Raw genomic sequence first — 12087 nt, 5'->3', positions numbered from 1 at the left:
AGCAATCTGGTATGGCGGGGTGGGGGGAGGGGAAGGCTCGGGTGGACTCAAGGAGGAAGGGATGGCAAGGAGAGTAACACGACGGCTGCCCATGGCAGGAGGTCAGCTCCCGCCGGTCAGGGCTGACACGGCCCCTCACCCGAGACCCACAACTCCCAGCACACCCATTAGACAGGAGGCAAAACCGAGTCTGAGAGAGCGGGTAAATGACTCACGCTACAGCTCGCAGCCAGCTGGGCAGTGCTGAGAACTGGGCACTGGACCCTGCCCTTCCTGGCCCACCCTCTGAGCCCAGACACCTCATCCTCTCCCGGTGACCCCGCCTCCCTGAGGAGTAAATGCTCCGCAGCAGCCCAGGGGCACCCCGAGACTTGTGAGGTTTCCTGGCTGACCCAGTCCCAGGGCAGAGTCCAGAAGACCAGGTGACCACCCCGTTCTCAAGAGGCTCCTGGGACTGGGTGGGGGGAATCTCGAGAGCGGGGCCAGCGGAGCCCCTGAGACCCCAAGGACAGGCTGTAGGAAGGGAAATAAAGCGATACGCTAAAGGGGGTGGCATGGGCTCTGCGGGGAACGACCCAGAGGTTCCCTAGGAGGATTCGGGGCCCTGGGGATGCCCAGGGGCGTCTGTGAGGGCCGAGCGGAGAGCCCAGACACGGGCCAGCCCTGGCTCTGCCCAGCGAGTGCGCTGACCTCCCTCCCGCTGCAGCCCCATAAACGGGCCCGGCCGTGGCCCCCTTTTCCTGATGAGACCCAGAGAGGTGGCATCACGGGTCTAGGACGTTCAGGGGGAGGTTCAGGGTTCCAGCCCAGGGTGTCCCCGTGCAGGGAGCACCCCCTTCCGTCCTCGGGGCCAGCTGTCACAGGGCGCGCCCCCTCCCCCTCCCAGGAAGACCAGGGCGGAGTGGTGGTTCCCGAGGGGTCCCTGGCCCAGCACCCACGAGGCAGACCCGGAAAGGATACACGTGTCGATGTTGGCGCCCACGATGTAGCCGGTGACGTCGAAGTTGATGCGGATGAACTTGCCCTGCAAAGGGGGCACGCGTCAGGCGTGGTTAGTGCCCGCCGGCTCAGCCCCGCTAGCTGCAGGGGGAGATGGCGGGGGCAGCGGGGGAGGGAGGCTCTGCGGCAGCTGGAGGGAAGGTGCCCCATACATAAAGGACGGAGGACACGTGGGCTTGGTGTCCGGCAGAGCCTGGAGTTCCGAGGCACTGAATAAAGTCTAGCACCGTGGATTCCCACCGCTGGCCTCTGGGCGGTGCCAGCCGGCAGGGAGAGAGGCTTGACAACCACGGGCCTGGCACGTGCAGAACGCATGGCCAATGTCCACTGAGCCTGTCCCAAAAGCCAACAATGCTTGGCCGGGAATCCAGTTGCCCAGGGATGCTCAAAGCACGCCTGCTGAGTGAGTGAGTGAGTGAGTGAGTGAATGAATGAATGACCCTCGAAGGGTCGTTAGGGCAAGACAGGATCTACCATCTGCAGGGAGATGTAGTTTCCTCACTCCTCCCCCATGCTGATGCAGTTTCCTCGCTTCCCTCCCACCCCACCCCGTACCTATCCCACACTCTCTTTCCTAGACAGGCTCCCGGGGGAGGGCCCATCCTTCCTGGGGAACCCAGATGCCGCTGTTGCTACTCACGAATCGAGAGGAGTTGTCGTTCTTGACCGTTTTGGCATTGCCAAAAGCCTCCAGAATCGGGTTGGCTTGCAGAAGCTGCTTCTCCAGCTCCCCCTGGAATTCACCCGCGAGGATTATCGGAGAAAGTGGCCCCCCCACGCCCCAGCAGGCATCCCGGAGCACTGTCCTGACTGAGCCCGAGAGCAGCCTCCTCGTCCAATCAGCCTCGACCACCCTTGGAAACAGCCCCCGCCCCTGCCCCAGCACCCCCTCCCCACCCACCCCTCCTCCTCCTCCCCCCGCGGCCAGCTCAGTGCCACGGTGCCCTCCTTGAGACGATCTCCGTAAATGTCCTAGGGAGGGAAGGACAGAGCCAGACCCCGGGGGGTGCCTCTCCCCCACCTGGGCCCTGAGCTTCCCTACCCAAGGCCCCTCCCCCAGGGGGCGCTCCTGGGCTCACACTCGGTGTTTCTCGGGTGGATGGGGGCTGGGGTCCGTCACGCCAGAGGAGCAGTGAGGCCCTGGGAGGCGGGGCGCCCCAGCAGCTGGGAAGGGCACGGGTGGGGGGGGGCGTGGGTGGTGTGTGGTGGGTGCCGGGAGGAGAGCAGCTTCCTCTTGCCTGGGGGGGGGGGTCAGGCCCCCTTTCTATGGCTGGTTTCATGGGCACTGACCCTCCACCCCCACCCCCAGAGGCAGGGCTGGGTCAGGGACGCCCGCGTTTGTTCAGGCACCTCCTTGGTGCTCCCTGAGGAGCACCCAATGCTGAAAAGTCCCACTGCAGGTGCGGCACCGTGGGGGGGCTATAAAAACTCACCGAGACAGCGACGGGCTCCCCACCCACCCCTCTGTGCCCCCCCGCCTCGCCCCGGGGTATCACAAAAAACGACTCAAGTGTCTCCCTTATGCCCAGGCAGTGCCCCAGTCTCCCCCGGGAAAGGTTCTCCTGGTCAAGCGGGAAGCCCAGTGGGCGGGGCCGAGGGGGCCGGAGATCTCCACAGCAGGGGGCCGGGTGGGTCCTGTGGCTGGGTGGGACTCTTTGCCCAGAGAAGCCACGGGGGGGGGGGGGGGGGAGAGGACAGGAAATCCGACTCCCGATTCCCAGTGGAGGAGAGGCTCTGCAGGGGGTACCCTGGATTCCAGCCCCAGTACCTCACGGTCTCTGAGCACTGAACCAAGAGTCACTCTCAAGTACCGCCACTATGCTCCAGCCCCCCCTCAAAAAAACAAACAACCAATCAAAGGGATTCCTGGTCTCCTTCTCCTCTCTCATATCCGCCACCCCAGGGGCTGGCGGACTGACCCTCCCCAGAGGGGCGCGGTGAAACCCCCCGAGCCAGCACCCCGCAAGCTCTGGGTTAGACTCGGGCCGAGGGCCGAGGGCCGAGCAGGGTCCTGCTGCGACAGCATAGCTGGGGCCTTACCTCACCACCAAGGCTATAGCTCACGGCGAACCCGCACCAGAGACTCCGCATGCAAAGACACACGCGCACACACCACTGCACACACATGCGTGAGAACACACGTGTGCGGGGATCGGGGAGGCATGCCACAGCGGGGAGACCCAGGGCTAGCCCGTCCTGGAACGCCCCTCCAGGCGGGGTAGATGCCACCGGCTGGGCGATGCAGGGGCCCCGGGGGTGGTCGGGGGGTGGGGGGAGGGGGGTCAGGGTTCAGGCGTCATTCTCAACCGGGGCCGATGTACGGGGCTCCCCGGTGAGACGTTCGAGGTGGCGACAGGCCCCCCTGCCCCGTGGCAGCACGCGGCCCCCATGGGCCTGCATCTGGATACATTTCAGGGGGGCTGTGGCCCTGGGGGGGAGGGGGCTGGCCCCTTCGCCCGTCATCGGGGTGGGGGGAAGCGTGCGGTTCTGAGCCCACTCCGTGCCTGCCACACACCCCGGAGACACGCCCCGTTACTCACGTAGGCAAAGGACGGGCCCTGCGGTGGTTGAACGATACAGACGTCAGTGGCCGTCTCGACGCCGCCACCCCCAGGCGGGGCCGGAGAAGACGCCCCCTGCCCCGGCCCGCCCCCCTGGCCCCCGCCCCGCTGCGGGCTGGAGGGTCCTTTCTCCCGGGAGACCCTCTCTGCCCGCGTGCCCCCTGCTGTCATCTCACAGACTCCCGGGGGGGCTCTACCGGGCCCTGGGACCGGCTCCCTCTGCTCCCAAGGCCCGGGAGACCCCACACCTTCCTCATCACCCTCTTCTTCTGAGCCTGCCTGAGACGGGGACACGGGCGCGGGGTCAGGGCCCAAGAAAGAAGCGTCCGCGCTGGTGTCTGTTGCTTTGGGGGGGCAGGAAAGAGGCGGGAGAGGAGCGGGTGGGGGGGTTCACGGCCCGCACCTCTGGCCTGCTGGCCTGTGCCCGGGGCAGCTGGGAGATCAGGACCCTCCGGTCCTCTGAGGGTGTATCGGCGCCCACCCCGCGTCCCCAGGCGCCCCAGAGAAGCTGATCTCTGGGCACCCAGAGTCAGAGCCCGGGGAGCAGGAACTGGGGTCCCCTGAGCCATGTGCCCGCCCCTCCCCCTAAACTCCACACAAGTGCTTCCAAGGTCGCCACTGCCCCATGTGACCTCTGGGACAGAAGAGGGAGGAGACTCAGGAGGAGGAGGAGGAGGAGGAGGAGGAAGAGAAAAATGGTCCAGGAAGGGAGGCTTCTAGAAAGTTCCAGAAAGTTCTTTTCCTTCCCATCTGAGCCCTAACCGCCAGACTGCCGCCTCCCCCCTCGTCTCTGGCCACTCAGGGACTAGGAGGACAGTGCCTGGTCAATGACCTGAAAGTCCCACCTAGTGCCACCCACCTTCCTGTCCCCGGGGCCCCCGTGGGAGGGGCACAAGGGGGTGCAGGGAGACAGGACTCAGAGCTCTAACGGGGGCCACTGCCCCTCCAAGAGGGCCCCCGGGAGCAGCTGAGCCCCGGGCGGCCCCACAGACGTCGCTGGGGACAGCGGAGAGCCCAGAGGGACCAGCTGGCAGGGCCCCACTGGCCCTTTTCTGGGAACTGACCCCGAGGGCGGGGTGGTCGTGCGGGAGAGGCGCCCCCCAGGGGGGCTGCTCGCGGCTGGCGCTGTCCGAGGCGCTGACACAGCCGAGAGGCCTCGCGCGCGGGCGCTCACCGTGATGCTCGTGTCCTTCTTGCCCTTGTGCGAGGACGCCACCACGGCCAGGTACTGGATCACCTTCTTGGTGTTCTCCGTCTTGCCCGCCCCGGACTCGCCCCTGGAAGACAGCGAAGCCGGTTCCTCGGGCCCTTCCTGGAGGGGTTCCCAGGCACCCTTCCCTCTCTCAGGGGTTCCGAGACCGCCCTTCCCCAGACAGAGGGTTCCGCAGCACCCTTCCCTCTCTCAGGGGTTCCAAGACCACCCTTTCCCAGACAGAGACTCCGAGGAACCCTTCCCTACTCTCAGGGGTTCCGAGACCGCCCTTCCCCAGACAGAGACTCTGAGGAACCCTTCCCTCCTCTCTCAGGGGTTCTGAGAATGCCCTACCACAGACAGGGTCTCCGCGGAACCCTTCCCTCTCTCAGGGGTTCTGAGACCTCCTATCCCATACAGGACCTCCTGTGCTCCCTCCCCTCCTCTCTCAGGGGTTCTGAGAACGCCCTTCCCCAAACAGAGGGCTCCACGGCACCCTTCCCTGATTCAGGGCTTCTGAGACTGGCCTTCCCCAGTGAGAGGCTCCAAAGGACCCTTTCCCCTCTCAGGTGTTCTAGGACTGCCCACCCGAGACAAGAAGTCCACGGCAACCTTCCCTCCTCCTCAGGGGTCCTGAGAACGCCCTTCCCCAGACTGAGGGTTCCGCAGCACTCTGCCCTTTCTCAGGGGTTCCAGAACACCCTTCCTCAGGCAGAGGCCTCCGTGGCACTCTTCCCTCCTCCCTCAGGGGCTCTGAGAACGCCCTTCCCCAGACTGAGGGTTCCGCGGCACCCTGCCCTTTCTCAGTGGTTCCGAGACCACCCTAACCCAGACAGGGCCTCCGCGGCACCCTTCCCTCATTTCTGACGGGTTCTGAGAACGCCCTTCCCAACAGAGGGTTCCGTGGCCCCCTTCCCTGTCTCAGGGGTTCTGAGACTGGCCTTCCCCTGACAGATGGCTCAGCGGGACCCTTCCCTCTCTCAGGGGTCCCCAGACAGGGACTCTGCCGCAACTATCCCTCCTCTCTCAGGGATTCCGAGACAGCCCTACCCCAGACAGAGGACTCCGCGGCACCCTTCCCTCCTCTCTCAGGGTACTGAGAATGCCCTTCCCCAGACTGAGGGTTCCGCGGCACCCTTCCCTTTTTCAGGGGTTCCAGAACACCCTTCCTCAGGCAGAGGCCTCCGCGGCACGCTTCCCTCCTTTCACATGGGTTCGTAGAGCGCCCTTCCCCAGACTGAGGGTTCCGCGGCACCCTTTCCTTCCTCACGTGTTCAGAGACCACCCTACCACATACAGGGCCTCCGCAGCACCCTTCCCTCCATTCTCAGGGGTCCTCAGAATGCCCTTCCTCAGACTGAGGGTTCCCCAGCACCCTTCCCTTTCTCAGGGGTTCGAGACCACCCTGCCCCATATAGAGCCTCCGAGGTACCCTTCTCTCCTCTCTCAGGGGTTCTGAGAACACCCTTCCCCAGACTGAGGGTTCCGCGGCACCCTTCCCTCTCTCAGTGGTTCCGAGACGCCCTTCCCCAGATACAGGGTTCCGCGGCACCCTTCCCTCTCTCAGTGGTTCCGAGACGCCCTTCCCCAGATAGAGGGTTCCGCGGCATTCTTTCCTCTATTACAGGTTCCGAGACAGCCCTTCCCCTGACAGACGGCTCTGCAGCACCCTTCCCTCTCTCACGAGTTCAAAGACCCCCCCTTCTGCATACAGAGGGTTCCGCGGCACCCTTCCCTTAGCAGGGGTTCCGAGACTGTCGTTAACCAGACAGGGGCTCTGCGGCACCCTTCCCTCCTCTCTCAGAGGTTTCGAGACCGACCTTCCCCAGACAAAGAGTTCGGCGACACCCTTCCCTCTCTCAGGGGTTCCGAGACGCCCTTCCCCAGACAGGAGGCTCAGCAGCACCTTCCCCTTTCCCAGGGGTTCCGAGACCGCCCTACCTCAAACAGTTATCTGCGCATCCTTCCGTCTCTCAGTGGTTCCGAGACGCCCTTCCCCAGACAGAGGGCTACGTGGCATCCTTCTCTCTCACAGGGGTTCCGAGACCACCCTTCTCCTGACAGGGCCTCTGCAGCAACCTTCCCTCCTCTCCCAGGGGTTCCGAGAGCACCCTACCCCAGACAGAGTCTCCGCGGCACCCTTCCCTCTCCCAGGGGTTCAGAGACCACCCTTTCCCAGACAGGGGCTCGAGGCACCCTTCCCTCCTCTCTCCTAGGGGTTCCGAGACTGCCCTTTCACAGATAGAGGGCTCCGCACTCCGCGTCACCCTTCCCCCTCTCAGGGGTTCCGAGACCACCCTTCCCCAGACAGGGGTTCCCGAGCAGCATTTTCCCACGCAGGGGTTCCGCGACACCCTTTCCTCTCTCAGGGTTTCCGTGGCCTCCTTTCCCCAGACGGGTGTTCAGTGATACGCCCTCAGACTCCCTTCCGGAGAACTACCCAGAAGAATGATGGTCACCACGGTGGTTGGCCATCTTGAGAAGGCCCAGGATCGGTGCTGGAGCGATAGCACAGCGGGGAGGGCATTTGCCTTGCACACAGCCGACCCGGGTTCGATTCCCAGCATCCCATAGGGTCCCCCGAGCACCGCCAGGAGTAATTCCTGAGTGCATGAGCCAGGAGTAACACCTGTGCATCGCCGGTGAGAGCCAAAAAGCCAAAAAAAAAAAAAAAAAGAAGAGAGAGAGAGAGAGAGAGAAGGTGCCCGGGGTCCCCGAGGACACAGATCTTTGCTAAGGTCTCGCTGCTGTTTGGGGTGCAGGTGGGGGCAGCTCAGACCCTGGTCCCATGTCTCAGTGTGGCCTCCTCAGAAAGCGCACATAGGAAAGGATTCTCGGGAAAATGTGATAAGAAAACCCAGCTTGCTCATGCAAGGTCAGAATGGGATTCTGGGGGGAAAATATTTTTTAAACAATGTATCTTATACAGAAAAATATATCAAAACTATATTATATAATGTATATATCATATAACATAGCAATATAATAAAAGTCATATGAGTTATATGCATAAACAATATAATAATCATATAAAATAATGTTAATTATAGATAATATTATGTTAGATAAACATATATAATAGGGATATATAACATAATTACATAAATGATATATTTTATATACTAAACATATAAATTATATATTAAACTTTATTCCATATAGCTTGTTCCTGTTGTTACTGTTTTTGGCCTATTGAATATGCCATGGGGAGCTCACCAGGCTCCGGCGTGCAGGTGGGATACTCTCGGTAGCTTGCCGGGCTCTCCGAGAGGGACAAAGGAATTGAACCCGGGTCAGCCGCGTGCCAGGCAAACGCCCTACCTGCTGTGCTATCGCTCCAGTCCAAACTTTAATTCATGTGAACTAAAATGTATTTACATAAACTGTAGTTTATATAATAAACGTGAAGTTTATTATATGTAAGTATAAAGTTTATTTATATATAAGAAACTATATGTACCATTTATTATCTATAACAAACTATATCGTTTAATATAAAAATATATTAAACCACATATTAGAGCTCTGTAACATACAGTAAACATAGTCTATCATATATGTGCAGTTTTGGGTCCCAGCAGGACTGCAGGGCTGCCCGCTGTCTGCTGCCCGCACCTGTGGACGCTCGGCCAGCAGCAGGTGTCCGGCCCCTGGAGGCTGTGCTGGGAGCAGCGGGCAGGGGTCTCGGGACAGTGTGTCAGCAGCTGCCCTGACGGAAAGCTCGGAGCCCACCCACCAGCCGGCCCTGCAGACCCACTGCCCGCCCAACGGAGTGGCCACCCCAGGGGAGCACCGGGGCCTCACGCGCGCCCGTGGGCAGGATTTCACACTGAGGTGAGTCCTGACAGGAGAGAGCGGGCACCCCGTCACGCTCCGGTGCCCCCAAACGTCCCCACCAAGCTCACTGCCCAAGGGGGGTGGTTTCACCCACTCTGACGCCTGTAGAGAATTGGGGGTGCGCACAGTGACCTTCGAAAGAACTCCCCCTTCTGATTCTTCCTTTTTTTTATTTTTTTATTTCTTTTTGGGTCACACCTGGCGATGCACAGGGGTCACTCCTGGCTCATGCACTCAGGAATCACCCCTGGCAGTGCTCAGGGGACCCTATGGGATGCTGGGATTTGAACCCTGGTCGGCCGCGTGCCAGGCAAACGCTCTCCCCGCTGTGCTATCGCTCCAGCCCTGCTTTTTTTTTTTACTTTTGACTGAAACCCTTTTTTTTTTTTTAATCCTCTGGTTTCTTTTTCCCCTTTCCCCCGCTTTCCTTGCTTGTATGCTCTCCTTTCCTGACCTCGCTGAGTGTTCTGAAAAGCAAGAGATAATTTTCTTTTTTCTAAGTCTGGAGAAGAATCTGTCCACTCTGACCCAGGTTGGCTCAAGGTCCGCGGCGCTGAACCAGTGCCATAGACACGGCCGCAGCCACGGTCCTGCTCCCTAATTAGGAAGCAAAGAAATGAAGCTGCTCAGGGTCCGTCAGGAGTTTCTGCTCCTGGAAAGAAGGGAAGAAACGGAGGACAGAAAGGAAGAGCCAAGAAAGGGAAGGAAGGAGGGGGAGGAGAGGGAGAGAAAGAGAAAGAAGGAGGGAGGAAAGGAAGGATGGAAAGAGGGAGGAAGGGAGGGAGATAAGGGGGAAAGATGGAAAGAAGTGTAGGAAGGAAGAAGGGGAAGAGATGAAGGAAGGAGGGAAGGAGAGAAAGAGGAAGAAAGAAGGGAAGGAAGGAGGGAAGGAAGGAAAGAAGTGGGGTGGAAGGAGGGAAGGAAGGAGGGAAAGAAGGACGGACAGGCTCATTCCCTGAACAGGTTCCTCGGGAGCTCTGGAGAAAGCCGCTCAGTCCTCACCCGAGGAAGAATGCCACGGCCCACTGGACATCAAAAAAAAAAATTGTTTTGGCTTTTTGGGGTCACACCCTGTGGTGACCAAGGGTTCCTCCTGGCTCTGCACTCAGGAATTACTCCTGACGGTGCTCAGGGAACCCTACGGGATGCTGGGAATCGAACCCGGGTCAGCTGTGTGCAAGGCAAACGCCCTCCCCGCTGTGCTCTATCACCCTCCTGCCCCACGATTTCCTTCCTGCCTGTCAGTAGCTTGAGCCTCTGTCGCCTCTTCCCTTTACAACAAAGATGTGGAGGCTGGAGCAATAGCACAGCGGGGAGGGCGTTTGCCTTGCGTGTGGCCAACCTGGGTTCGATTCCCAGCATCCCATAGGGTCTCCCGAGCACCACCAGGAGTCATTCCTGAGTGCAGAGCCAGGAGTGACCCCTGAGCATTGCTGGGTCTGACCCAAAAAGAAAAAAAAAAAGATGTGGTCAGCCCGTGGCCGAGGCCCTGGTCTCCCACCTTGGAGGGGTGGGGGCTGGGACAGGAACCCCCAAATGTGCTTCTCCCCTTGGTGCCGCCGCTTCTAAGTTTTACCGATAAAAATAAATTTTCCCAGGAGATTCTGCCAAAGAAAATGCCCTGGGCTCTGGGCTGGGGGCTCCTGAGACGGTGCTAAGGGCTGCTTCAGAAAGAAACCGAGGTTGCACTCTGCGGGGTGGGGATGCAGTTCCGCTCGGGGCACCCAAAACGTCTGACCTGGCTCCTTGGTGATGGGGTGCCGGCTCCTTCACCCCCCCCCCGCCCCGGGCGGGAACGCAGACTCAGAGCCATATAAGGCTTCCTGGTTCCACGGTCACTGCGCTGCCAAGTCCCTTTAATCACCCCAGTCCGAGCAGCTGGCGGGAGAACGACCCGAAAGCATCTTCACTGCCTCCCCCCCTCCGCCAGCCTCAGGACCCTAGCAGAGGGCTCGGAGCAGGGAGATCTCTGAGCACTCCCGCAGAGACCACCCTGGTGAGGGCCTCCACTGGCTGGACCTAACGCTCTGATTAGCATCTTCAAACTCCTCATCCTTCCCTGAGCATTTGCATTTCCCCTTGGCACAGTTTCACAAAGGACAGAGTCAGTCCTGGCTCTCAGCGGGGAACAGGGCGTCCAAATCCCCCCGTGGCAGCCTGCCCAGCGGGGTGGGGGAGCAGAGCCCCACGGTCCCCTCCCTGGTCCTGATGTGACTCCCATCTCCCACGTCTGGCGGGACCCCCTGGCATCTAGGTGGTCCACCCCAGCAAGGCGGGGCGCCCCCAGCTCCCAGGAGAGACGGCGGCCGGAGTTCCACCCTCCCTGGGAGGCGGGCTGAGCCTTGTCACAATCCCAGGGCCGACACGGGCGGTAAACGCAGTCAAGATGGAGCTAATTTCACTGACATTGGGAGTTTGGGGTCAGAGAGATGCTGCAGTGGAGCGGATGGGACGCCCGCCTTACAGGGGGCTGTCCCTGCTCTGATCTCCCGCAGCCCGTGTGGTTCCCTAATCACCGCCAGGAGTCACCCCCCAGGCACAGAGCCAGGAGGAGGCCCTGAGCACGGCTGGGGGTGGCCCCCCAAAAAACAGACAGACAATTTATATTAGACCTCTCAGGATCAATATTGCAAGCCATAACACCCAAAAAGGGAAAGAGAGAGAGAGAGAGACAGACAGACAGACAGAGAGATACAGACAGAGAGACAGAGAGAGCGAGAGAGGGAGGGAGAGAGAGAGAAAGAGGAAAGAGAGAGAGAGAAAGAGAGAGAGAGGGAAGGAAGGAGAGAGGGAGGGAGGGAGGGAGGGAAGGAAGGAAGGAAGGAAGGAAGGAAGGAAGGAAGGAAGGAAGGAAGGAAGGAAGGAAGGAAGGAAGGAAGGAAGGGAGGGAGGGAGGGAGGGAGGGAGGGAGGGAGGAAGGAAGGAAGGAAGGTAGGAAGGTAGGAAGGAAGGAAGGAAGGAAGGAAGGAAGGAAGGAAGGAAGGAAGGAAGGAAGGAAGGAAGGAAGGAAGGAAGGAAGGAAGGAAGGAAGGAAGGAGAGAGAGAAAGAGAGAGAGGGAGGGAAGGAAGGAGAGAGGGAGAGAGAAAGAGAAGGACAGCACCTCCCATAGAGGCAGGCAGGGGGTGGGGGTGATGGGAGGGACCCTGGGGACACGGGTGCGGGGAAACGGACACGGGTGGAGGGACGGGTGTTGGAACAGGGTGTGGCTGGAATCCAACCATGAACGGCTTGGTAAGGGTCTCTCACGGGGGTCCAATAAGAAAGTTAAGCAGAAATGGATATTCCGGTTCAGGTGGGAAATCACCGTGGGCTGGCGGCTCACCCCACTGCCGTCCCTTGGGTCCACGTTTTCCTCTCTTGCCTGCAAGCCCCGACCATTCCAGAAAGCGCATCCTCTGAGACCAACCCGGAAGGCCCTAGGGCACGGAGACAGCTCCACACGAGGGCTGGGGGGAAGCCGGTCATGGGGGGGGGGGGGGGGAGGCTGTTTTGTTTAG

The 12087-nt window shown here is 60.5% G+C and overlaps 1 protein-coding gene across 1 annotated transcript in view; it reads right to left on the bottom strand.

Moving 5' to 3' along the window:
• The window catches only part of MYH11 (myosin heavy chain 11), a 71445-nt gene that overhangs the window by 48914 nt on the left and 10444 nt on the right, over positions 1-12087 (bottom strand). Inside the window, exons 4-7 of the mRNA XM_055136806.1 lie at positions 4735-4837; positions 3540-3557; positions 1640-1732; positions 961-1024 (exon numbers count right to left, since the gene is read on the bottom strand). Of these exons, the coding sequence (XP_054992781.1) occupies positions 961-1024; positions 1640-1732; positions 3540-3557; positions 4735-4837 (278 nt within the window). The remainder of the gene's footprint in view (positions 1-960; positions 1025-1639; positions 1733-3539; positions 3558-4734; positions 4838-12087) is intronic.

Source organism: Sorex araneus, chromosome 4 (assembly GCF_027595985.1).
Source record: "Sorex araneus isolate mSorAra2 chromosome 4, mSorAra2.pri, whole genome shotgun sequence".
In the NCBI taxonomy this organism is placed as follows: Eukaryota; Metazoa; Chordata; class Mammalia; order Eulipotyphla; family Soricidae; genus Sorex; species Sorex araneus.
This window is presented reverse-complemented; position numbering and strand designations above follow the sequence as displayed.